The 27,896-nt window shown below is 43.1% G+C and overlaps 1 protein-coding gene across 1 annotated transcript; it reads left to right on the top strand.

Moving 5' to 3' along the window:
• Positions 1-1,725: 1,725 nt before the first annotated feature.
• LOC116953163 (serotriflin-like) lies at positions 1,726-26,897 on the top strand. The gene is made up of 7 exons (XM_032973078.2): positions 1,726-1,888; positions 11,966-12,155; positions 13,320-13,410; positions 17,741-17,889; positions 20,329-20,429; positions 21,426-21,514; positions 22,114-26,897. Exons 1-7 carry the CDS (start codon positions 1,881-1,883, stop codon positions 22,236-22,238), a joined length of 753 nt encoding a protein of 250 aa, XP_032828969.1. The 5' UTR covers positions 1,726-1,880; the 3' UTR covers positions 22,239-26,897.
• The last annotated feature ends 999 nt before the right edge of the window (positions 26,898-27,896 follow it).

The raw sequence follows: 27,896 nt of genomic DNA, 5'->3' as shown, positions 1-27,896 counted from the left end.
AAACACGAGAGGGGAGCCTCGCACTCGCCTAACAACGACGACACGGCAGCACGACGAGGGATAGCGGCAAAACCTGGAGAGAGGCATTCATCCAGCAGTGGATTGACCATGACTGATGATGATGATGGCGTGTGTCATCCAAGGAACAGTCAGCTTTTTAATGTTGCGAAAGGGCTATATTTATATAATTAGCTTTTGTTTCAGACAATGAGATCATAAAATGTACGAACATTTTTTTATAATTAGGATGTTTTATGTACAAATTTATTTTACGTACATATAAGGAGTGTTCAACACAGAACATGAATTATACACACAAATTAAAATGTACGGATTGGTGACTTTTATATGCATTGACTGTACATCAATAAAATATCTACACTTTACAAATCTGGATTATTATTTCGAATGATTCAATATTGCAATGTTTTATATGCACACATATATGTATATAGTTGTGAGGAGGTGTTACTTGATGAAAGTGGTAAGGTTTTGCTGGCCTGCGCTTGAACATCGCACGTTTTGCATGGGAATTGCATGGGAACTAGGCACACATCACAAGTAAACCAGAATTAAAAATGTAAATAAATCTACTTTTGTTCCATGCCTCCACAAAAAAATCGGTCGTCCAGACTTATGTTAAACAGTCAGCATTCTAAATACGCAAACTCTGAACCAGTTTCGCCTTCCTGCTTTAAGATATGTTATTGGTAAATGCCCTTTTTTAAATCATGCGCCACCAGTGCAAATCCATGCGTTGAAGTGGCACATTCTGGGGAATTAAATGAGTTGCCTTCCCACAATTTGAATGTGATTGTTCCTCGTGTTTTTATTATGTAATTTTGCGTCTATAAATGTAACCATTCTCTCAATTTGTACACGTTAGTGCGCTAGCTACGAGAAGCGTAAATTGCTTACATTTCTGTTTTTTTATTTTCTCGACGTTTATTACATTTGTGTGGGAGGTTTACCAAACACACGGCGTTAGTCGTACGTTATTGTACTCGCGTACCGAAGGCGTACGTCGATAGCAGCATGAGGGGCCCGTGCAAGACGTTGACACCGCCGACACCTTGCGACACAAAGCGGCCCCGTGTTTGGTCTCGCCCCCGACGGAGAACAAAAGAGCCGAGACGCGCCATGGGCCTGAAGAAGGTTGTTGTCGCAGGCTGTCAGGAATGGGGCCGAGTCAGCATTTTTTAAAAACTATTTTGTGTTTCTGAGTTGTTCTTTTTTTTGGGGGGGAGGGGGTAGACTTGTGTGCTTATTTATTTATTTGTCGCGTGCGTAACGTTTGAGTGTTTTCATACGTTTTGCTTCATCGCACGTGGTTGAAAAAAGAAATGTGTAGAGACATAGAAAAATGCTAACAAAAATGCTAACAAAAAGTCTAACGCGATAAATATTGTGGAAGTAGCAATCTCTGGGAATGGATGGGAGGTGCCTGAGCAAGAACACGGACAAAAGATCTTCCACGGTGAGAGACGCAGACACCAGCTGACATTTAGAAGGTATTCGGCACACGATTGATGGTGGTGTCATGTTGGACTTATCTGGATCTTGCGAGAACACTTTAAGTCACGCATGCCTAGGTGTGTGTGTTTGCAATGCCCCCTTCTATGAGAACGCCATTCTGGCTGACACCACCCAGACATGCTGGTATATTTAGATACTGTTGCTAAAACAATAGTCTGATGCTCAAGTGGGCTTTGTGGTTGCTCGCGAGGTTGGAGACTTGTAGCAAGTGTCATCTGACGACCGGAGCAGGTTCCGGCTGGGGTGTATAAAAGGGCCCCTGCAAGAGTTTGAGACCCACACACCAAGCAGAGGAGCTCAGCTTTCGAAGGGAAGACTTTGCAAGGCCTTGCTGAACTGACAACATGTTGAGGTGAGCCTCCTGTCTCATAAACTCCGATCTCTGCACGTGGCCGAGTGCCTCAGGGCTCGTAGCAACGAGCTGCCACCACCACTGAAATTCTGCTTTCGAATCCGGACAGCCACCTGTGATTAAGCTGAATTGTTAAGTACTGAATAATAGAGTTGTTCATATTCTTAGCTCTTTCGGTAAAGTCACGTTGAAGGGAAACAATAAAATAATAAAATATATAAAACAATAAAAATTCTCACGACGTTTCGACCATAACACAAACGGTCGTCATCAGGTGTGTCGGTTTGCATAAATGTAATTTTAAACGGTTTATTTATTTATTTAAAAAACGTCAGCGCCACGCGCAGCGAATTGGCAGTTTATTTAGAAGGACGAGTCCATCTATGTCCTAAAAAGAGGAGGGGGGGGGGGACGAAAAATTAATGTATGCTGTCTGAAAGCCACTGTAAGCATGAACAATCAATTAAGACCTGAAATTGTTAATCAAACCTTTCCAATGGTTGCTAAGCCAGAATCCATCTTCTCGGTTGAAATTGTATCTGTGCTTGTATATGTGGATAGCCTCATGAACGAATCTCTCATGGTAGCCAGATGGCTTACAAATAACCTCTGTCTTGGAAAAGACCTCTGTCTTGGAAAAGACAGAGGTTCTTTGTAAGCCATTTGGCTACCATGAGAGATTCGTTCATGAGGCTATCCACATATACAAGCACAGAGACAATTTCAACCGAGAAGATGGATTCTGGCTTAGCAATCATTGGAAAGATTTGATAAACCATTTCAGGTCTTAATTGATTGTTCACGCTTACAGTGGCTTTCAGACAGCATACATTAATTTTTCGTCTCCCCCCTCCTCTTTTCAGAACATAGATGGACTAGTCCTTTTAAATAAACTGCCAAATCGCTGCGCGTGGCGCTGACGTTTTTAAAATAAATAAATACACCGTTTTTAAATAAATACATTTATGCAAACCGACACACCTGATGACGACCGTTTGTGTTATGGTCTAAACGTCGTGAGAATTTTTATTCTTTTTATATATTTTATTATTTTATTGTTTCCCTTCAACGTGACTTTACCGAAAGAGCTAAGAATATGAATTACTGCAGTCACGAAAGCTTTAAATCAAAATTTTATAGAGTTGTTCGTTTTAGTCCGAGTTGCCAATAACGGGACCAAAAATAAAATATTTCAAGTAGAAAAATTTGATTGTGCAAAAAAAAAATTTACGCCGAGAATGACAAAAAAAATAGCTTTTATTGACGTGATAAAAAAAAGTCCAGTAAATTTTTTGAATATTTCTTTGCTTGAGATATAATTTCCATGGGGTGGAAAAATTGGAAAGAAAAAAGCATAGGTTTGAGAATAAAATGTTGGTCTAATTGCCCTGTGAAGAACATCTCTGTAGCAGGGTGCTTGTTGATACGAGGTTACTGGAAATAATCTCATAAGTAAAGCACAAATAACAATAAACTCAACACGTTCATCAATAACACTGTAGTCTTTAAAATATTACTACATAAAAGGTGACGTTTCACGCAATGGTCTTCTTCACAGCAGGACACTCTCTAACACAGAGGGGATGAGACACTTCTCAGTATGCACTCCCAGGATTACCAACGGACATTTATTAATCTCATGAGACAATTGCCCATAGAATGACCAAAATGTAATCGTGGGGAAATACGTTTAAAACAAATCTAACTCGAGGGGTCAATGTGTAATGCATAGGCTTGGTACAATTTCTATATCACACACGCTTTCAACGTCTTGACACTTTTTAGAATCAGAGCTTCATTAAACAACAAATGAAAATACATGTTAATCATTACGTTTGGACCTCACTTCTAATATCCCATGAAGTTATACTCAATGCTAATAGTGGCTTTTACGTGGAAAGTAAGTGTTATAATAGCCCATGGGCTATTGCTGTGAATTTTAACTCGTAATATGAACAATTGTTTAAATCATTAGACCTCCCTTGCCAGTACCAAAATGTAATAATAGGGTTTTTCCCCTTTTTTTTCTGGCAACAAAACTGAAACCTTTTTACAAGGATTCATGTCTGCATTAATCACAATACCTGCAGTCAAAATGCAAACAAAAAACATACTATGATAATATATGCATTGTCCTTGAAACTGATTTGTCCACACCAAGAAAGCCGTCCCTTGATGTGGACCAATCAGTTTCAAGGACAATGCATATATTATCATAGTATGTTTTTGGTTTGCATTTTGACTGCAGGTATTGTGGTTAATGCAGACATGAATCCTTGTAAAAAGGTTTCAGTTTTGTTGCCAGAATAAAGGAGAAAACCCCTATTATTAATTGTTTCAAAGATTTATAACAATTTACAGACAATGGTCAATGCACTGCTCTATCGAGGCCTTCCCTTGCTTTATCTGCCATGGGGGTTGTTTGACCATACTTCACCATGCTGGCCAGCACAAGATGGTAGAGGGTTCAGATCTTCTGTCATTTGGCTGCTGATGTAGATGTAGAGCAACCACAATTTCACATTCCGGTGGTCAAGCCAGACAACCGAGTCAGGAGCAGTGGAGTGTTATCGATGTGAAGGGTTCAGATGTAATGTATTAATGAAGTGTGTTCACCACTGCACCTCTATTGTTGTGAATACTAACCTGCAAACAGCATGTCCCCTTGGTTTGAGTGATGCACGCAGGATATCTCCTTTGTGTTTGTTTAAAAACAATTCCGAAGTCATCTCTTGGTGTTCTTAATTTTCATTTCATTTTATCCTTGCCTATTTACATTCGTGTTTATATTCAGTTCTTGCACAGAGAAGATGAGTAGCTTCAGTGTATTATGGATATTAGGTACAAATACAACATAAATTCGAATAATTAGAGAAAGGCAAGTTCGTTTTCTTGGAAATGTACTGAGAATATAAGACTTGTAAAAAATGTATTGTGACTGGGAAAATTCTGGGTAAACAAAGCCAAGGAAAACAGCGAATTAAATACATAAGCAAATTTTAACTAAACTATGTTTTATTTTACCAGGTAAATCCCACTCAAAGAATTAGATGCTACTAGGACTATCCAATGTAAAGTTCTTGAGTAATATGTATTGAGATAAATGGAAGGCCACGTGTTCAAGAAAATAGATGGCACATAGAGAGTGTTTATATCCCAGAGAAGTGGTGGCACAGTGGTTAGAACCCTGCCAATTGAGATTGATTCACAGCCACGGCTAACATCAGTGGCAAATAATCCCTTCACTGGTTCTGCGGCACCTCCTTCACCAACCCACACTGACCCACATGGTGAAGGGTGGTCAACCCCCATGACTGACACAGCATGAGAAGGTTTTCATTCAGCAGTGGATTGACATAGGGCTCTACATGATTATTTAGTGTTAATATCTGGCTGTGCCTCACCTTCCTAATATTATATATTATGGTAATGAGCAGTGGCTACTCTTGATATGAGCAAACCAATCACAAGTGTAGGGCCCCAAGGAGCGCAAGGGGCCCTGAAGTCACGAAAAAAATTGTTTGCATTAAATATCAGCTCAAATTAAAATCCTTATAAACATCACAAGCCAATTAACATAAAAAACGAATTAATATTTCTGTTATATTCTTAGTTCTTTCGGTAAAGTCACGTTGAAGGGAAACAACAACGTGGCTTTACCGAATGAACTAAGAATTTGAATTACTGCAGTCATGAAAGCTTTAAATCAAAATATTTCTGTTCTCTATCTTTCCTGCATCTGTCTTCTCTTATCTCATTACATCTCTGGTGTGTAACTCTTCTGTCTGTCTCACGAACCTTTTATACATTGACAACGGAGGCCCTCAATGGGCCATCACTACCACTGATCACGAGTCACGGCTGCAAATTGTTCCAGAGCTAATAATATGCTCCTAGTATTAAATCACATTATACAAAGTTAATTGGACATTTATTTACGCAATAATTTAAGTGCGTGCTTACTGGTTGGTAGTGAGTAACCTATATTTTTTTAAATTTCTGAAATAGTATATTATCATTTTATTTATTGATTTTGATAAATACCCTTATACGGATTTCCACGTTTGTTGTGGAACTGTAATGAAATGGTCAAGGTTGCACTGATGTATATGTGTTTTGAATGGTTATTTGTTGCTGAATGAATACTCGATGTTCTTAATTTACAGATTGCGCATATCTATTCAGATATTATGTTGTCAATTGTTTATTTGATTTAACCAGGCGAGAAGAGACCGGGATAGTCTAGGTCGTGAGAGTGACCTGAATAAATGTAGAGATTGTAAACTTATATTTCAGACTGGGCCCATGCCACTGTTGTCAATATTTGCTCTCCCTAACAAAAAATATTTGTCAATATTGTAAATTTTGATTTAAAGCTTTCATGACTGCAGGGATTCATATTCTTGGTTCTTTCCTTCTACGTGACTTTACCAAAAGAACCAATAATATAATATTGTAAATGTTTATTCCCCTTCCCAATATTTGCACCCCTCTATTTTATTACAACAAATTCATCTTTTATTGCATGGCAGTAGTCTCTGTCAATGTATTTTCAACTAACGCCCCTGCATTTTAAAGCCACTTTCCAAACTTATTTGTGAAAAGTTTTGCTCAACTTTTGATCAAAAGTAATCTGGGCAATAGCCCAAACTAACCAGAACCACAGCCAAACCCTAACTGTAATCTAACACGAACCACAAACTAGCCCATACCATAAAATAATCCGAACCACAAACTAACCCTAGCCACAACCTAACCGGAATAATAAACCTAAGCCTAACAACTGTCCACGACTGCGAAGAAAAATTCGTTCCTCCAGGGAAAATAAATACATAAATAATGGCGCAAATATTTATTTGCATTTATCCGCAATGGCCAACCTTTGAAAATGCGAGTGTTAGTCATAGGAGCAAAGAACCACTCTGTTCAAATGTGCGTAGAGTGATGCCCATCTCCACTGGGAGTCTCGGGCCTGTGTTGGGACTTCCACAATCCCATGGTGTGGGCCAGTCATAGAATAATAACCTCTGTCGACTTTCCACAAAGCGGAAATTGTTTTATCAACCCCAGCGATATGATGGGCTGAATGGACTACAGCCTGTGATTTGAAATCACAACCTTGCGATTGCGAGCCATGCCCCGTACCCAGACCACCACTGTTTCGCAGCAGATGGTATGCTCCGATAGGTCTCAACAAAAGTTATCAGGCAGCCGTGATGGCAATAGAACCATTGACTTGACTTGGTCACGGCATAGACGTAGCAACCAGCACCAGCCTGGCTGCTCTTGATAATCGTGAGAATGCAATAACAACCATCAAATTGTGGAGTCCGCATCACAGCGTGCGTTGAAGATTCCTTGACGTCATTTGAAACGAGTAGGCCACTGTGTGCCGGGGTCATGCTCATACATTTGAAAAAATTATTTGACAATAATAAACTCAGTTCTTTGTAGCGCAAGTCGCACAAGGCCTCAAAGCGTTTTACATGAAGCTTAAGTTACAGAGAAAGCCTTTTATAAAAACAGGTGAGTTTTAAAATAGGATTTAAGAAAGTGTCACAGACTCAGATTCCCTAATGGACCAAGAAAGGGAATTCCACAATTACGGAGCCTGGCTGCAGAAAGTTATCTGTCTCCCATAGAACACAGTCTGGCACAGCAGCAAAATGGTCCCACGATTGTGAAACGAAGCAGACTGTCTGCAAAAACAGCGCCTTCTTTATAGTCATGCGTTATAACAATGGCGCAAACTAAATCATTATTATCTACTAAATAATTATCCTTAATAATTATTCAACTTATGCTTAATGTGACACGTGGTGTAAATTGTCACTCAATTTCCGATTTCGCTCCCGACATGTTATGGTGATGTTAAAGTCAGTCGTGAAAAGTATGAAACCACCATTGATGACAAGCTTTGTTGGTCAACATTTAATGGGTAGCCGAATTATTTGATGGGCAGCCTCAATAAATTCTAAAGTCTGAGCAACATGTTGGCACGTATAAGTAGCATCTTTGTAAATGCGACAATCTTCTTTTAACATGTAAAATTTCGATTTAAAGCTTTCGTGACTGCAATGATTCATCTTCTTTGGTTCTTTCGGTAAAGTCACGTAGAATGAGAATAAAATAATAAATTGATAAAATAAAATAACACAATAATATTCTCACGACGTTTCGGCCACAACACAAGCGGCCTTCATCAGGTGAAGGGAGCGAGACTGTCTGGTAGGACAGCGCTGGAGTGAGAGAGCCACGTTCAGATCACGGCTTTTAAGCTGTGTGAGAGGAACAAAGAGCCTTGACGAAGGAATTAGCATAAAATTTAGCATTGAAAAGGCTGAATGATTAGCTTGTGACTGGTCACAGAAATAGCTATGTTAAAAGTTAAAGCATACACATCCGCAGAGGCACCCATTGTTAAAAGGAATTAGCATAGAATTTAGCATTGAAATAGCTAAATTAAGGCATTCGCTTGTAACTGCTACAGAAATAGTTACGTTGAAGTCAGAGCATACACATTCACCGAGGCACTTAGTACAAATCAAAACAGGAGAATTTAGCATTGAAATAACTAGGCGAATTTAGCATTGAAATAACTGGTTGATTTGCTGGTGACTGGTCACAGAAATGACTACACATCTGAGCTATTTACAGTACTATATAGTGAAACAATAAAAACTAAAATATAAATTACCTTCATGTTATCAATAAACTCTATATTCTCCAATCAGCTAAGCTAGCAACCATAAGTCGTTATATATCACAATGCTATATGGCGAAAAAATGGGTGGATTCTTACCCTCAAATTTTCGTACCACGGATAGCTACGGGCCCCGTTCAGACGGACGAGTTCGTCCATGGTCGGAACAGAGGAGGGGGAGAGAGACAGCTGCGAAGCCCTAGTATACTCCATGTTGTAAACCATACCATTAACCGTGGTGTGAGAGGTATTAAGAGGCAATGCTGGCGAAAGAGCTGCGGTCTGAAGGTCATCGTAAAATTACAATTAATTAAGAACAGAGATGATTTAACACATCTTTCCAGTGGTTACTAAGCCTGAATCCATCTTCTCGGTTGAAATTGTCTCTGTGCTTGTATATGTGAATGGCCTCATGAACGAATCTCTCATGGTAGCCAGTTGGTTTGCAAAGAACCTCCGTCTTGGAGAAGTCAATGTCATGTGAGCCCACTGAATTGTAACAGTGATCTGCCACGGCAGAGGAGTTCGTCTTACCGTGTTTCAAGTCTGCTTTATGTTCGCGGATGCGGTCCGAGATATGTCTTTTGGTTTCTCCAATGTAGCTACTACCACAGAGGCACTTTAGTTTGTAAACGCCCGGGTACTGTATGTCTGGAAGAGCATCTTTTACAGATGGAACTAAATCACGGATTTTGTGTACTGTGTTGAATCGGACCTGGATCTTGTGTTTATTCAGGATTTTGGAGATCTTTTTAGTGACCCCTGCAATGTAGGGTAAGGTGATGGTTTTGAGTGGCTCCACAAGAGGATCCTTCTTCATGACTGGAGTGATGGCTTTGCGGATTGTGTAGTCGGAGTAGCCATTAGCCCTGAGAGCCTGGTGTACGTGCTTGAGTTCACTGGTAATGTGTTCCTGGTCGGAAATGCATTGGGCTCTATGGTATAGAGTCTTGATGAGGCAGTTCTTCTGGGATGGATGGTGGTGGGAATCCGGTTTCAAGTAAGCATCTGTATGGGTAGCTTTCCTGTAGACAGAGTGGCTCATTGAACCATCATGTCTCCTTTTAATTAAGACATCCAGAAAGGGTAGTTTGCCATCTTTTTCGACCTCCATGGTAAATCTGATGGCTGGGTGTATGGAATTGATGTGGTCGCGGAATTGGTCTAGAGCAGGCTGGCCATGTGGCCAGATCACAAAGGTGTCATCAACGTACCTCTTCCATAAGGTCGGGCGTAGAGTGGCAGTCTGGATGGCGTCAGTTTCAAATTTTTCCATGAATACGTTGGCTACAACCGGAGATAGGGGGGAGCCCATTGGGGTGCCCTCAGTTTGTTTGTAGAAAGTTCCATTCCAGGTGAAGTATGTGTTGGTTAAGCAATGTCTCACCAGGGGGGGTACATCAGTATGCAGTCCTTGATGAACCAGGTCTTCAATGATAGCGATGGTGTCAGGTACCGGGACTTTGGTGAACAAGGACACCACATCAAAACTGACAAGCAGGTCGTTTGGGGACAGGGAAATGTCTTTGATTGTCGATACCAGGTGAGTAGAATTTAGTACCGCAGAGGTGGTTTTTCCAGTGAAAGGTCGCAGTATATCAGCCAGAAAACGTGCCAGTTTGTAGGTGGGGGAGCTGATAGTAGAGACGATGGGACGAAGGGGTGTATCTTCTTTGTGTATCTTTGGAAGGCCATATAATCTTGGTGGTCTGGCAGCAGAGGGTTTCAACAAGAACTGTTTGTTCTCATCAATTAATGCTGTTGAATCAGAGATAATTTTGTTCGTTTTGGTGACCAAGCTGTTGGTGGGATCTCTTTTTATTTTTGTATAGCTGCCATCGTTGAGTAGTTCTTGAATTTTGTTGTTATATTCTGTTTTGTCCATGATGACAGTGGCATTGCCTTTGTCGGCTGAGAGAACGACAATATCATCCCTCTTTTTTAATTGAGATAATTCAAAACGTTCGTCTTTGCTGATGTTGCTAGGTGGCAACTTAGCGTTTTTGAGGGTTGCAGCGATTTCAGATCTTGCTACGTCTGCAGAGATGTGACTCAAGCCCTTGAGTGCAACGTCGACATGGGCAATGATATCATTAACCGGTAAGTGTCTCGGTGTGACAGCAAAGTTTAGACCTTTAGCTAAAACGGATTTCAGACCATCAGAAATGGAACTGTTACTGCGATTAATTACAACTTTGTTGACGTCTATCTTTTCGGTGTGTGGATCCGATTTTTTGCTGGAGAGGTGATTGAATTTGGAAATCAAATTGTCCCTACATTTGTTCGACATAGTGGCAGCCGAAGAGGTAGTCATATTGTCTACATGTTCCCAATCCGATGTAGACATAATTTAGCTATTTCAATGCTAAATTCTATGCTAATTCCTTTTAACAATGGGTGCCTCTGCGGATGTGTATGCTTTAACTTTTAACATAGCTATTTCTGTGACCAGTCACAAGCTAATCATTCAGCCTTTTCAATGCTAAATTTTATGCTAATTCCTTCGTCAAGGCTCTTTGTTCCTCTCACACAGCTTAAAAGCCGTGATCTGAACGTGGCTCTCTCACTCCAGCGCTGTCCTACCAGACAGTCTCGCTCCCTTCACCTGATGAAGGCCGCTTGTGTTGTGGCCGAAACGTCGTGAGAATATTATTGTGTTATTTTATTTTATCAATTTATTATTTTATTCTTTTAACATGGTTGGCTATGTACGGTGTGAAATAATTTCAACATACGTCTATAGATTGTTGGGTGGTGGAGGGTGAATGACAAGAATTTCAGCATAAAACAACCGCGTGGGCCTAACCCAGCAGCGACTACGGATCGGTGTGAACGGCGTCGCCATGGATACTTAGTCCGGTAGCGACAGGCATCGGGCAGTGCTCATCTCCGCTACATCGGCAGTGGAATTTTCACACTCACAGGTTCCCCAACACCACTCCGTTAATCAACCTACAGAAAGACCAGGGAACGCCGAAAGGCGAACAATACAAAGCCATGCACATATCATGGCATGTATAGAGCGTGCTCTGGTCTGATACCGGTGAGACAATTCCATAAGAAAGGCTGTCCCTGGTGTAGGCCAATTAGTTTCAGAGCCAATACAGAAATTACCAGAGCATGTTTGTTTGCATGTTTTGCCATATGTACGTGTGGCTAATGTAGACTTGGTATCCATTTGGTGTTTCAACATCGTACCAGCTCCTGTTTTATCGCCAGAACAGGTAAAACCCATTGTTAGTTTTCATACTTTCATATTGGCAACAAAAATATCCCATAGATACAACCTCCAGGAAGGGTCGCAGATTTCCTATTGCAGCCAGGAGAGGGTGGTGACCCTGCTGCTGTGCGGGTCCCCACTCCGTCTCACGCAGCCCCGCGTCCTCCGTGGCGGCCGCGTTTCTGCTGGCGGCGCTGCTGCCCGCGGGCGCGTCCGCCTGGGATCTGGTCAACGACTGGAGGAGTCTCAAGACGGTGCACGGCTCCGTGCAGACGTTCATCGTGGATCTGCACAACGACCTGCGTCGCAACGTCACCCCCTCGGCGGGCAACATGCTGCAGATGGTGAGGGCGGTGTGGGAGGATCCTCTCTGGCTCGCTCACTCGCCGTATCGCATGCTTCGTGTGCTCGGTGATTGACAGTCACTCGAAGAGTCGTTCACTCATTTAATGGTTCGGTGATTCACTTGCCCTCTCACTGGCTCAATAACTCTCAATGGCTCCAAAACTCCCATCTTAGGAAGCCACTGGAGCTATGCACTTTTAAATATAGATTGAAAACTAATTTCTTTAGAACTGCTGTTTGTGTTTAGTTTGTTGTCCTTCCCCCGCACCTCCGATTAGCGTGGTTGGCTACGTGCGGTGCGAAAGAAGTTCTACATAATCCGTATATTTACTCACTTACTCAACTATTCATCAATCAGTGTCTCACAATGGCTCATTCACTCATTCATGCACTTAATGACTCAGTAATTCACTCACTCGCTGACTCACTAAATGACTTAGTGATTCACTTGCTCACTCGCTCGTTCAATGATTCACACGGTGACTTATGAAATGACTTACTAACTCATTCATGTACGCACTTAATGTCTCATTGATTCACCTGGTCACTAACTGATTCCCTAAATTATTTAGTGATTCACTTACCCGCTCACTCACTTATTTAACAAATCACTCACTCTAACCATGTAATGACTCACTCACTCAATGATCAATCATTTACTATTTCGTAACTCATTCTCTGTCTCACTCAACCGCATCTCAATTGCATAATGACTCATAAATTCATTCATGCACTCTTTCGAACAGTTGCTCACTCAAACACCGTTTCATTGCATCGCTGACTAACTCTGTCTTGCTCACTCTCACAAATGGATTCATCCCCTCACTGGCTAATTAAAAAAATGAACAATTATACTGCCATGTATTGGCATTTACAGATGTCTTGCTTTCCCCCATAATTTCCATGTTGATCTGATTACGTCTGTGCATTTTGTACCACGCCTTGAGAGGCAACATTTACTCAGGGCTTAATTTCAGTTGGGTCTGTCTGGGTCAGCGACCTGGAAAGAATACATCCACTATACCTCTCACTATGACCTTGGCTGCTCGTCACGTACCTACTCCAGTCTGAGCAGCCACCCGCAAAAAAATATTTGGTGGGGAACTAGGCTTTGGAAGTACTTAAAAAGCTGAGTAACTCAAATCCTTATTTCTTTCCGGCAGATGTGGAAAAAGGAAGCCTACTTGAACGCCCTGTCCTGGGCTAACAACTGCACCTTCGGCCACAGTCCGGACGCCAGACGCAAAACGACACGTAAGCCTCGCACAGCGCTGCCCCTCCCTCTCGTGGGGCTGGGTTACGATTAATTGCGTCAAAATAGAAAAATTTTAAAACTATAAACCATTTTTTATTTTACCAGGCAAGGTCCACTGAGCTATGTCGCTCTTCTTCAGAAGCGACCTGGCCACAAATGATAGCTCAGCAAAGTGGCTTATCATGTGGATATTTATAACAGCCAAATACTATGAACGCGTGTTGATTCTCAATGTGGAGGGGAAAAACTGGGGAGAACACGTCCTGGGTTCGATTTTGACCCTGACGCCTGTATACCAGGCGAGGTAGTTAATATCTCGCCACCGCGATCATAGCCTTCGTGTATGCGACAAACCGGTGAGGATTTTTTTGTATTTGCATAAAGAAAGAAACGTAACACGTTCGTCAACAACACTGGGGCCTTTAAAGTAAAACTATACAATCATGCTACGAAGGAGGGCTATTGCCCGAAATGTCGCCAATTATATATTTATCTTTTTAAGGCCACAGTGTTACAGGCGAATGTGTTGAGGTTGTTGTTGTTGTTTGTGCAGCACTGCCAGCACAGCAGCAGCGTCACCAAATAAGGGGGCCGTGGTGTAGTCATGGTGGGCACAGTGGACTTGCAATACAGGGGCCATCGCTTCCATCTCCCGGCACAGCAGTTGAAACAATGGGACAAGTTTCTTCAATATGCCCTCTCACCCCCCCTCCCCCGACTCTGTCCACCCAGCAGTATTAATGGGTACACCACCACAGTGAGTCGATCGGCAGGTCGCGTTTGGTGGGGTAAAGTGTGGGTACTTCCACCACGTCTTCCATGATGTCTGACCGGCGTTCAAGAGTTGGATAAATGCCCTCTAGAAGGGCTCTCTGTAGCTGCCTCTGGTGGAGGCCTTCCCCCAAAAATCAATATCACAAGTTTAGAGTATTGGGCTGCTGCTATAAATATCCGCGTTATGAGCCACTTCGTTGAGCTATCATTTGTGGCCAAGTCGCTTCTGAAAAGTATCTAAAAAGCTCAGGGGGCCTTACCTGGTAAAATAAAAAAGTAGTTTAAATAGTAGTGGCGTGAGCACGGCAATTGCAGGGCTTCACCTTTATAGTTTTATTGCACTAAAATGTGTAGCGTTGGGGGATATTTACATTTTTCCACAGTTTGTCTTTGGTTTCACTTATGTAAAAAATGTGCCGATGTATGCACGACCAACGATCAGGGCAATAATCGCCAAGGCGATATGTTCTGGCCGGGTGGTCAAAAGGTAAACCAGGTCCTATTGTTAATTCTTTTTATCTTAATATAATTATTTGGAGACTTAACCAAAGGATAAAAAACATAGATACAACTTCTGTGGTGATAGGAAACGACATTGTTCACGAGGATGTGGGTAATTTCTGCTCAGGGCCTTAACTTCTGTCAGCAGCGGAGAATGATAAATACGCGTAAAAATAAATTCGGAGACAATTGTGTGTTTTGTGATCCACACAGCGATTATTTCTCACTATAGCAGTGTAAAACCTGTAAGCGCTAAGATGTACCTGTCTAACTTCTTTGAGCTCGGTTCATCGAGTGTGCTTATGTCTGGCGTGTGTGTGCCTCTCTTTCTTACTTGTGCCAGCTCAAAATAATTTACAATGGTTTTCTAAGAAGCCTGAATTTGTAAAAAAAAAAATCTCATGAGCGATGTCTCTGCAGCAAAAGCCCTCGGCCGGATTGAAGGCTCCGTTCAGACACAGGGTTACAAATATCGTGTGACAGGTGCAGGTACCGGTACAAAGATCGTTGCTTTGCTTCAAAGCCCCTGTTAAAAATCCCTTCCCTCTATTGTTTTTTTGGCACATATTTCCAGCTTAAGATTAAAAAGATACTGACATTTATATATAGAACTGTGAAAGAGTACAGTTGCTGGTACAGAAGAGCCCCCAGTCATTAATTGTTGTGGTCATATGAACCTTATGGCGGGACCCGGGGTCCCATAAGCCCCCGGCTCTCGCATAGACATTATATTATAATGTAAACATTATATATTATATTATAATATAAACATATTATAATGTAAACAAAAACTTTGCTCTTTTTCACCAATGGGTTTGAAGGATGGTGGCAAGTGTCGTCTTGTTAAACTATGCTTTTAAAACTGAAAACTACTTACCTGCAGTACCTTTATTTAAATACACTATCGAACATTTTTTACACCCCTCTGTCAATCATCGTGTTTCTCAGTGTGGATTTGTGAACATACTTTGCAAACAGTACATAAAATAGTACGCGTTTTCAATGCGCCGTTAATATTGTAACAAGCGTTTGTACCAATGTTACTCTACAGAGTAGTGGGTCGCCGCTCCTCTTATCCGCATTGATACGAGCGGTATGTGGGGACTATGGCTTAACCGCAAAAAAAAACTATCTGCACAGATGCATACGGACAAGATAAGTATTATCAAACAGGAGGAATTAACGGTGCAACGCATCTCATCTGTTAAATATCTGCAGGCAATAGGATTGTCATCGATTGATCCTGACTGCAGACATTGGTAGGTCACAAATAATAATGAAGATAAGAGAGCAGTTTCACTGTATTATGCATACCGTTATGACAAATAAAGAACTTAAGTCGTGTAGGCAGTTTGAGCAGTTTTGGATAAGACTCATGATCCTGCCCATACCCGAGCATGGAGTGCATTCGCTTGTTCAGCTCTTGTGCGTATTCGTCCTCGCCGCTGCGCTTGGACACGACACGACACCAGAACGATCCGCGCCAGGCGGGTCACGGCGTTCATGTGCGCGGTGGGACGGAGTCGCCAAAATAAATTAATTACGATTTTTACTTCCGTTTATTCGGGACCCTGGGGTCCCGCCATAAGGTTCATATCTCAAGCCTGACTCATCATTGTCATCATCGTTGCAATGAGGTCGGTAAAATATGTCCCAGTTGCTACGGTGATATGAATAGTTCCGTGGAACGATAACTCACTGACATAAGAATTTGGAATCTTCACCACTGGTTTTGGAATAAAAAAATCCAACTATACTCATTTTGGCGTTTGAAAACTTTTGTTTTGCAATTCATAGACAAATATTTGAGTTTGTAAGAAGCGCAGAGTAACACAGGATGTGGTTTTACTTAACCATTGTTATTAATCTAGGACGGCCTCACTTGATCACGTTGTTTAGAAGGGTCCTGCATTGAGATATTTGGCCATTTGCTTCACGTGGGTTTAGCATAGCTGGGAGGAATTCGGAAGTGCCTTGAGTACTGTATACCATTGCATGAAAGGAGCGCACGCCAGTGTTCATAAACAGGTCAGAAACCAACTTGCCGTACTGCCATCTGCTGGCCAACACGCAGCTCAGAATAATTATAAATCCCAGCAGAAATCTGTTTGGTCCACCAACCCAGCCTCCAAAACTCTGAATAACAGGCGTGCTACCACCATGCCAGCCACTGTTTAATTCACACAGTTTGAGTTGACTGCCATACAGAACTCCACAGCCCTAATACCCGCTACTCGTATAATCCGTGGTAGCTGTCGGGTCCGCAAAACTCCTATTATCTGCTGTCCTATTTCTTCCTGTTAACAGTGGGTTATCCGCGATTTTTTTACCCAGCGGCTGAGAGAAATAAAATCGGATGATGTGCCGAGTCAATCCCAACGAGACATTTTACTTACGCGCTTCTCGCAAGCTTCACCACTGAGCCCTATGGCTGGTGTGCTCGTTAAGAGTTAACACGTTTCTTGAATTGAGAGAGGTTATTATAGGAACGTAAATACAGACATCATGAGGATTATGAACAAGTCGGAAAAAGAAGCGCTGTGACCTGCAGTGTGGCGTTTGTGAATTATTAGGTGGACTAGTACGTCGACTCACGTAGAAGTAAGAAAAATGTTGCGCGTAGAAGAAGACAACCTGACTATGATGCAGGCAGTGATGAGAAGGAAGCTGGAATTATTTGGACACATATGCAGGATGGACAACAGCAGCAAAAAATAAATGTGTGTTGTTCGGGAAAATGGAAGTAACAGGAAAGAGAGGAAGACCTCACAGAGATTGGTGTCAGAAAGATGCGGCACTACTTGAGCATATTTACATAATACAAAGGAAAGTGGGAAAAAATGACGAAATGTGCAGTGGACACCTACGGCCTATCTGCCCATGGATCGTGATAATGATTACATCGCAAGATTGCGTGAGACAGCGGCAGCTTGGGGAAGGTCTTCATCCAGCAGTGGATTGACCATGTCTGATGGTGACAATGGTGCTGCTATTGCGTTTGAACAACAGTGTGAACCTCCTCCCCCCCTCCTCCTCCCCGTGTCTCTCCGGCAGAGTGGACGTGCGGAGAGAACATCTTCATGTCGAGCGCGCCCTTCACGTGGAACTACGCCATCCGCGACTGGTATAACGAGGTGATCTCGCCCGGCTTCCAGTACGACGTGGGGTCCACGACGACCGGAGCCGTCGGCCACTACACCCAGGTGAGGCCTTGCCCAAGCAAGCAACGGGAGGAGGAATTGACGCAGCCAAAAATAAAGCTAAAATTAACTATACTCTTTGGTTCTATTGGGTAAAGTCACGTAGGTAAAAAATAAAATTACAAAAATCACGACGTTTCGGCCACAACACAAGCGGCCTTCATCAGGTGAAGGGACGAGACTGTCTGGAGGACAGCGCTGGAGTGAAAAAAGCCACGCTCAGATCACAACCTTTAAGCTGTGTGAGAAGAAACAAAGCGCCTTGACAAAGGAATTAGCATATAATTTAGCATTGAAATGGCTGAGTGATTAGCTTGTGACTGGTCACAGAAATGGCTATGTTAAAGTTAAAGCATACACATCCGCAAAGGCACCCCTTGACAAAGGAATTAGCATAGCATTTAGCATTGAAATAGCTAAGTTAAAGTATACACATCCGAAGAGGCACCCCTTGACAAAGAATTAGCATAGAATTTAGCATTGAAATAGCTGAGTGATTAGCTTGTAACTGGTCACAGAAATAGCTATGTTAAAGTCAGAGCATATACATTCACCGAGGCACCTAGTACAAATCAAACAGGAGAATTTAGCGAAACACAACCACACTCAGACCACGGACCTTTAAGCTGTGTGCGAGCAAACAAGGTGTCCTGACAAAGAAATTAGCATAAAAATTAGCATTTGATTTGCCGATTTTAGAAAAGAGGCGGTGTACGTGCCGGTGGACTTGCCGTTTGGCGCGGGGGCGGAAGGGGGAGTTTACCTATTGATGGTGTGAAAAGGGAATTTATAAGAGCTGCGAAAGTTTGGGGTACCACTACTTGAAAAAATATACTGTACCATTGAAATTAGTTTAATGTTTAGTTCGATTTTGAACATCTTTCCAATGGTTGCTTAATTTGAAACCATCTTCTCAGTTGAAATTGTGTCTGTGTTTGTATATCTGAATTGCCTCATGAACAAATCTCTGATAAAAACCCGTGGGTTTGCAAAGAACCTTGGTATCGGAGAAAATTATGTCGTGATCACCCACAGCGTTGTAACAGTGATCAGCCACGGCAGAAGAATTCGTTTTGCCGTGTTTCAAATCTGATTTGTGCTCGCGAATTCGGTCAGAGACATGTCGCTTTGTCTCCCCGATATAGCAATCACCGCAGGTACAACTGAATTTGTAAACCCCGGGGTACTGTAAGTCAGAAATGACATCCTTCACGGATGGGATCAGATCACGAATTTTGTGTACTGTATTGAACCGGACCTGGATCTTGTGTTTGTTTAGAATTTTGGAAATCTTTTTACTAACGCCTGCTATATATGGTAGTGTGATGGTTTTGACCGGAGTATCAAGTGGTTGTTTCTGTATGGAGGGAGAAACAGCTTGGCGGATGGTACGGTCAGAGTAACCATTCCTTTTGAGGGCCAGGTGTACATGTTTTAATTTTCTAAAATCGGCCAATCAAATGCTAATTTTTAGGCTAATTTCTTTGTCAGGACACCTTGTTTGCTCGCACACAGCTTAAAGGTCCGCGGTCTGAGCGTGGTTGTGTTTCGCTAAATTCTCCTGTTTGATTTGTACTAGGTGCCTCGGTGAATGTATATGCTCTGACTTTAACATAGCTATTTCTGTGACCAGTTACAAGCTAATCACTCAGCTATTTCAATGCTAAATTCTATGCTAATTCCTTTGTCAAGGGGTGCCTCTGCGGATGTATATACTTTAACTTAGCTATTTCAATGCTGAATTCTATTCTAATTCCTTTGTCAAGGGGTGCCTTTGCGGATGTGTATGCTTTAACTTTAACATAGCCATTTCTGTGACCAGTCACAAGCTAATCACTCAGCCATTTCAATGCTAAATTATATGCTAATTCCTTTGTCAAGGCGCTTTGTTTCTTCTCATACAGCTTAAAGGTCGTGATCTGAGCATGCCTTTTTTCACTCCAGCGCTGTCCTCCAGACAGTCTCGTCCCTTCACCTGATGAAGGCCGCTTGTGTTGTGGCCGAAACGTCGTGATTTTTGTTATTTTATTTTTTACCTATGTGACTTTACCCAATAGAACCAAAGAGTATCGATCCTTGCAGTCACGAAAGCTTTAAATCTAGAACTAAATTTAACTATAAAACTAAACTATTTAAGATTTTCCAAGTAAGGCCCACTAAGCTGTATAGCTCTTTTTCAGAAGCGACCTGGTCACAAATGATAGCTCATCGAAGTGGGTTATCGTGTGGATATTGACAGCCAAATAACTTTAAACACGTGACGTTGATTCTCAATGTGGAGGGAAAACTTGAAGGATCTAGAGGAAAATCCACATGACTACAAGGAGAGAGACACGCAAACTCGAAATATACAGCAGGTATCAGGGTCGGGATCGAACCCACGACCTCTTGTTTACCAGGTGAGGGAGTTCTATAATCTGCATGTCTCTGTGTGTTGTGCAGCTGGTTTGGTACAACTCCTTCCAGCTTGGTTGCGCAGTCAACTACTGCCCAAAAAATCCGGGCGTGGCCAAGTACCTCTACGTATGCCACTACTGCCCCATGTGAGTCTGTCTCCGCACACGCTCACGTGACCTACGTTCTCTTCAAACCATGTTCACGTTCAGCCACTGGAAGTCATCATCATTATCACTGGCATCACTGGCATTGTCGACATCATCACAACCACTACACTGCCGACTAAACGCATCTGACATACGGTTGTTCAAGGCCTGTTAGTCACTCAACGACTACACCACCTGCTACGTGACTTACCACAACGCTCAATGACCCTCAGGACCCAATGTTACCTTGTTTGGCCTTCCACCCATACGCTACGATCACCAATTACTGCACAGGTATACGTAACGTTCATTCCTTACCATCACTCGGTACAGAAAATTGTGGACTCCACCAGCCACTTCTGTATGGAATACTGTAGAGTGTTTCCTCCACGTGCATAAACACTTATTAATTGGACGATAGCACCTTAATGTAGGGTGGACCGCAGAGCTTGGAGGAATGTGGTGCAAGCTCACCACGTGATGGCTGCTGCTGCTGTGTCCCAGCACTCCCCGTCTGTCTCCTCGTGCCTGAGTCGTTCTCTCTCTCTCTCACAGAGAGCGCAAATACTGCCTGGCGCATTTCACATTATTATTGTTATTCCGAAGCCTATTTTGCATAGGCAGACTATTAGACATTATTACTATTTTAATCATTTACTTTGTTTACATTATGAGACCTCCTTTGCCAGTAACAAGATATAGTAATAGGTGTCAGTTTTTGTGCCAGTTAAAATGGTAAAACCTATTACTACATTTACTTTGTATTTATTAATTTGCTTGTATTGTGCTTGTGGTAATATTTGTGTATGACGATAAATAATGCATCTACTACTCTGACGACCATTGCTAGCATTACAACTACCTCTACCACTAACACCACCACAGCCAATTACAACTACCTCTACCACCACCACCATGATCAGCGCAATGTTCCGTGTTAATGATGGCTGAGTCGTGAGCGTTACTGACGTACAAACCTGTGACCTTACATCGCAGGGGAAACCTGAACACCCGCATCAACCGACCCTACGACCTGGGCACTAGCTGCGCCTCCTGCCCCAAGAACTGTGTCAATAACCTGTGCGGTGAGTGAAGCATCCATAGACACACGAGCCTTCGTCTCTACACCTACACTCAAGGATACGGATTGTAAGGAATTGTATGTACAAGGCGCTTGCTTAAATGCTTTTGCATCGCATCTTATCTCAAATAATACAATTCCCTGCTGTAGAGTATCCTGCATGTCTTTTTGAGTTGTATAAAACACGATTGTTCTAGATAGATGTATAAGGAAGCATCGTTGTTTATAGCTGAACATCGTGTTTGGTAAATAGACGTCCACTTTTTTGGTGAATTGGGGACATTTTGCCAAAGCACAGAGTTCATTCAGTACACACCAATGACCTGAGTTTAGTTCCCAAACACATCAGTGGCGAATATCTGAACCGGCCTTGGGCCTCCCCTAGTTCGACTCAACCTTAAACGGGTACCTTGTGCGGCGTGCAAACATCGGCACTGGAGGAGAAAAAGTCGGCCGGGCGTGGTGCCGGGCACACCATCTCCTCGCGCGCCGTGCCGCCCGTAATAGGTGCTCGCTAACAGCACTTGCCCCCAACAGTCTGTGAAAAGCTAAATGGAGGATATTTGTCTGAACTGTGTGCGTCTGTGCGCGTGTGCCCCACAGACAACCCGTGCAAGTACAAGAACGGCTACGCCAATTGTGCGGCGATGGTGGCACAGTACACGTGCAAGAACGCCATCATTCTAAAGAACTGCCCTGCCAGCTGCAATTGCCAAGGACGGATTTAATGAAGGCTCCAAAATGACCAGACTCCAGGACTCGACTAGATACAGTACTCACTTCCAACAAACTCTCTTTTTTTTACTTTATTTTATCATTGGCAGAGCTGTAAGTGGCACTGCTTCTTTGGAGAGGGTGGCTCTACCTACTTGACTGGCCTGGCAGACACATTCTGCACATCTGTGAGAAAAAGAGCTTCATAGATTATCGGATTTCTCCAGTATAAATATTGTACTGATTCATTCATGCAACAGATCGAGCTCTCCATCGCGCCTTCTGGCCGTACCGCGTGTTGTTCGGAACAATGCCCGACGTTTCACTCCGTGTGCTGGTGGGAGCGTCCTCAGGAATTTAATTTAAGAAGCTCCGAACAACACACGGTGCAATCCCCCACCGCCTCCCCCTACTAAAACACGCGAAACAGCACAACCGTGAAAATCTGCGCTGGAAGCATTCAAAAATGTGTGCTCACGTTCATCCTTTCCGTCCTTTGTTAGGTTGAATTCATTTTTGGCGCGAACTGATCAGTGCACGTATGCTGGCAAATAGCAATGTGGATTAATTATTCTCATACTCCATCTGGTGTGATCTAAAGGACCCTCCGAACAGATTTCAATCTCCATTTTTCTTGAGAAGGCATCGAAAGCACGCTGGTGGTGTGGAGGTTGGCTCGTTAGACGCACCGGGTTTGATCTGCACTCAAGCTGGTGTGAAGTACCAGGCACAATTCAATATCCACTCGTGCCTTGGACTGTTAGTTCCGTTATAATTAAATACGTTTATAACGCAGATTTTCCTTGGTGGGATAAAACCTGGGCAACCCCCACCCCCCCTGTCACCGCCACCTGCATCCTCTGATGTGCTGGCACGTGTTGTGTAAGGGATAGAGAAATGTCACGCGGAGGAGGTGCGAACACGCTGCGTGATGTGCTGAGCCTCGTGTCTCCAGTTAGTCATCATCCTGGGAGCTGTGCTGCCTGCTAAGGCGACAGCTCTGCCTCTCGAACCAGTGTCACAAATGCAATCAAAATCACAATCTCTATGCATTGCACAGCTTTGGAGAAAGTGCCCTGTGCTTTCCTTGCATGTGAAAAAAAACCCAAAATGTAAATTTACTGCAAATTAGGCCGATATATAATTAGACTTGGGTGGAATTGTAGCGCAGTGGGTAGCGCGCTGTGCTCTGAACCCGGTGACCTACCTATTAAGGCCTCCTCCACACGACGCCTGTCTTGTGGGTTGCTTAACCATACTTCACCGCACTGGTCAGTGGCATGACCAGCAATCAAACTCAGGTCGCTAGGTTCATAGCACACTAAGTACAAAGGATTACTTAGACTGTTAACAGTGGCTGAAACATACCATCTACAATATAAGACCAATGTACGCAACATTTCTAAATCTGGTGGTGTACGTATACGTGTTTGTTGAACTTCTTTCGCACCATACATAGCCAACCTTGCTAATCGGTGGTGCGAGGGAAGGACCACAGAGTGGGTGATGCTTTCACCATAATAGCCTTAACTGGTGTGGAGGGATGAGCAGAGTTTGGTAAGGCGGTGCGGTTTGCCCTGTGTCTCATTTTATAACCACGCAGAACTGTGGTTACAGAGCCATGGTTATGTTTGGGTTCGGCATTTAGCCGTTGTCACCTCCGATCATCGCGGTTGGCTACGTACGGTGTGAAAAAAATGCAACGTCCATTCATACATACACCTAGGTCAGTGTAGCACTTGCGATGTTGGTGAAGCGAGCAGGCGCCCTTCTCCATCTCTCTCGTTGGTGCACGCTGCATTGTCTGTCTTAGAGGCATTGTCTGTCTTAGATGCATTGTCTGTCTTAGAGGCATTGTCTGTCTTAGAGGCATTGTCTGTCTTAGAGGCATTGTCTGTCTTAGAGGCATTGTCTGTCTTAGAGGCATTGTCTGTCTTAGAGGCATTGTCTGTCTTAGAGGCATTGTCTGTCTTAGGAGTGGGTTTCATTGCTAACTTTTTATTGCTTTTTATGTCTTAAATAGTGTTTAAATTAATAGTTTTAAGAGGCATTTATTGTACTGTACTGCAGTTGCAGTAGTTGAATATGCATTGGGGGGTATTGTATAGTTTTTAAAATAGTGTTTCTATGAATGGGGAACGTGCTGTCCTTTTAAGTCCATGGGTTTATGTTAAAATGTTTACTCTATATACATGCACAGCGTATACGGTATTACTCTTACAAAGGGCCTCTGATTTAATTCACATTTGAATCAGAATGTTCCCTCAATAAGCGTACAAACAATTCCGCTGCCGATGATAATGCTTGAATGCACCTTGCGCTGCTCTTGTCGCATCCGGAGAGTCTAAATAAATCAACACACATTGGTCCTAGCCGACAATGCACGCGGTTTTTCTCTCGGCTCAGGTGGTGACTCAATAAGAAAGGCGTGTGGAGCGTTTTCAGTGACCACGCAGTTCGCCTTAACACCGTGGATGCAGCAGGCGGTCATGTGACTCAGAGGGCTTCATGTCCGTGCCAAAGACACTGAGACAGAACCACTGAGAGCATGGGTTTGAATCAAAGTTTCACCCACCCTGTGCTTAAACCGAGATTCTCAAGTTTAGTGAGTTTACGGTCTCAGTAAGTCGCCAATGACTGCTCACAAAAATCCATCACATTAAACAATGACATTTACTTCATCTGCCTGAATTTAGTTTTGAACGTTATAACAGTGGTCTGATTGGCACGTGACGAGCGCTCCCTGTTTTTGAATTTAAAATGTGTTCCCCTCTAGCAGGAATAACCTGACTCCAGAAGTAGAACACACACACACGTCATCGTGCACTGCGAGCTGAGACTTCTGAATGGATATACTGTATCTCCATCTCGTGACAAAAAATACACAATTGGAATTAACTTATGAGATATTAAAAAAACGAAAACAAATCGGTCATGTTCACCAATATCATGGTTACGCATTGGCTATTTTAATCAGTATAACAATATACCTTGTGCTTGTGTAAAAGTGGTAAACTGGAATTCATGGAATAGTTTATAGTGTGTTTTAGTTATATCGAAAATACATTGACTTTGTTACCAACCCTACTGAACTATAGTGGTATGCTTCCAGTTTTAAACACCTTTGTTTCCGATATTCAAAGCGAACCAATCATATCACTTGTAAGCTGCAGGGAGGGAGAATTTCGACATTTTCGCTTTGAAAAATCCGGAAAGGCGTTTTAAAAAATTGGCAGCACCCCGCTTAAATCGGCCGTGTTGGCAAATACGCATCTATTAATACGTCGTTACGTCGCTGATTTTCAGTGATACTTTTACGACAACGTGCTGTGTAAATGCGGTTGATGGTACGCGACTTGGTGCAGGGAATCGTCTTCATAATGGATTGCTCCACACCCGTACTCTCACACCTGCGCTGCTTGATACCAACACGTGCTACTGTGCTCGCAGGCGATGGGGGGTCGCTGTGGAGTCATTCATTTACAAGAGGGGTGAAACCTAGCAGTGGCCGGGTTCACGTGATCTCGCCGTGACACAGTTGAATATATGCATACCACATGCACGCAGGCATATGTGAATCTACTACTCTTGGTTAATGTTGTATTATAGAATGATTATATTAATGTGCGTGTGGTACACCCCACCTTACATTGTAATGGTATTCTTTGTTTTGTCTTGGAAAACGGTCTTTTTCGGGAGGGTCTCGCTTGGGATCTTTGGACAATTCCTCATTGAGTATTTCAGCGTGTAACCGGTATGTGCCTGTGTAACCGGTAACCGGTGTGCCTAACGGAAACCAACACGAGGGGATGACACCCAAAAGCCACACAGAGGTCAGCGAACTCCGTGCTACCCTGCCACGTACGGGTCACCTCAGAGCCCCGCAGGTCGGGAGTCTCACCGACAAGCTTGCATGATCCACCAACCCCTGCTGCCACAGTGCCGGATGACCTCAGTGCGCAGAGGCATCGGTTTTCTCTGGGAGCAATGTTCACCCCTTGGCGACATTGAGCAGTCCGAGTGGGACGTGCCACGCGTGTGCAGCAGCAACACGAGCCCAATTGTAGATGATGCGCGCGTGGGTTTCGCCTTTCGGAATGTTCCGTCCACAGGCGGTGGGATGTCGCGGCGCCCAAACAAGTGGCGACACGAGGCATAAACACAACCAAGCTGCTAGAATGCTCCCAGGAAAATTAAGAGAACATCAAATTCAAATCCTATTAAACACAACAAGCTCATTCACATGAAAAGTAAATGAATCTCTCTCGTCTATCTCGTCGACATCATATCTTCTGTCATCTCACTACATCTCCAAGCATCGTCTGCATCTTTCTGTCTGCGTCACGAGGCGTTCATTATATTATAAAAAGGATACCACAAATAATGTCTGGACACGCACCACCACTGATGACATACTCGAGTCCATCAGGCCACTTGGATCCAAGAGGCAACGCCTCTGTCAACAGGAATCTGGATTGAACGGGGGTCATTGGGAGTGGAATTTGCAAACACGAGGATGGAGGTGTCCCTTCGCGGTTCGAGGTTGTTTCCTCAGGCATGGCGTCAGCATTAACAATAGAATGCTGAGGGTTGGGACGTGATTATACACCCTTTGCTTAATGATGGAAGATATGTTTTGTATACTCAAACATTAAATAAATAATTTTACGTACCATAGTGCCTCACGTTGTATTGCTGCTTGACATATTTGTGAACTTATTTTTTACAGTCCACTAATGACATTAGCTTTACGTTGCATTTAAACTTTGCGGCACAAAATACGAATCTCTGGGTTTAAAGTTTTTGAGGTAAAATTTCCACTGAAAAAGGACAGTTGGGAGGGGGGGTCTCACCTGTGTTCACCTGTATTCCCACCTATGCCGCTGGACGGGAGGTGATGGGCGGGGCTTGTCATGCTCTCGGGGGTTTCCTACCTTCACGAGGCAGGATGTGGGGGCAGCCGCCTTTTTTTAAATGTGGCGATTTTTAAATGTGGCCCAAGGTGATTGACCACAACAAAACGCCGACTACATTTATTGGCCAATTAACCGACGTATAATCAGCTGATCGCCACAGTTCTAATGTCGCCATCACCAGGTAGCTGCACCTGGACTTAAACTTATGACGGCTGGGTGCAGGGTTAGTGTGCTGACCCCTTGACCATCCATGCACCCCAGATCTCACACTACGATATTCATAATAAAGGTTTTTGGGTTAGATCGCGTTATTTATAAATGTGTCGTAACCCTCCACCACCCGACACGGGCAATCAGCAAAAAAGTGTCACGTTGACAAAAATAGTTGACTCTTCAACACACCGGTGGAGGGTTACGACACATTTATAAATAACGCGATCTAACCCAAAAACCTTTATTATGAATAATATTGGTCGCGAAAGCCTACGTGTTAAACACACTACGATATGCCGGGTGAACGACTTATAGATTATTGCATTTCACAATCAAAGGAAGGCTGCCAAGCGTTGAGCTAGTGCCAACAAATGCCCTGCAGCTCTCTATATTTTGAGATGTTTTAGCTAATTAGTGAGCGTTTATACATTTGGGTGGAAACCGGAGCACCTGAAGAAAATCCGCACCTGTAAGGGGGCAACGCTCTATCCCTTACAGAAGGAGCAGGTGAGATCAGTCCACACTCTACCGCATTCTGCTGGC

This window comes from Petromyzon marinus, chromosome 50, assembly GCF_048934315.1.
Source record: "Petromyzon marinus isolate PM22_M1 ecotype Great Lakes invasive population chromosome 50, UKy_Petmar_22M1.pri1.0, whole genome shotgun sequence".
NCBI classification, from domain to species: Eukaryota; Metazoa; Chordata; class Hyperoartia; order Petromyzontiformes; family Petromyzontidae; genus Petromyzon; species Petromyzon marinus.
This window is presented reverse-complemented; position numbering and strand designations above follow the sequence as displayed.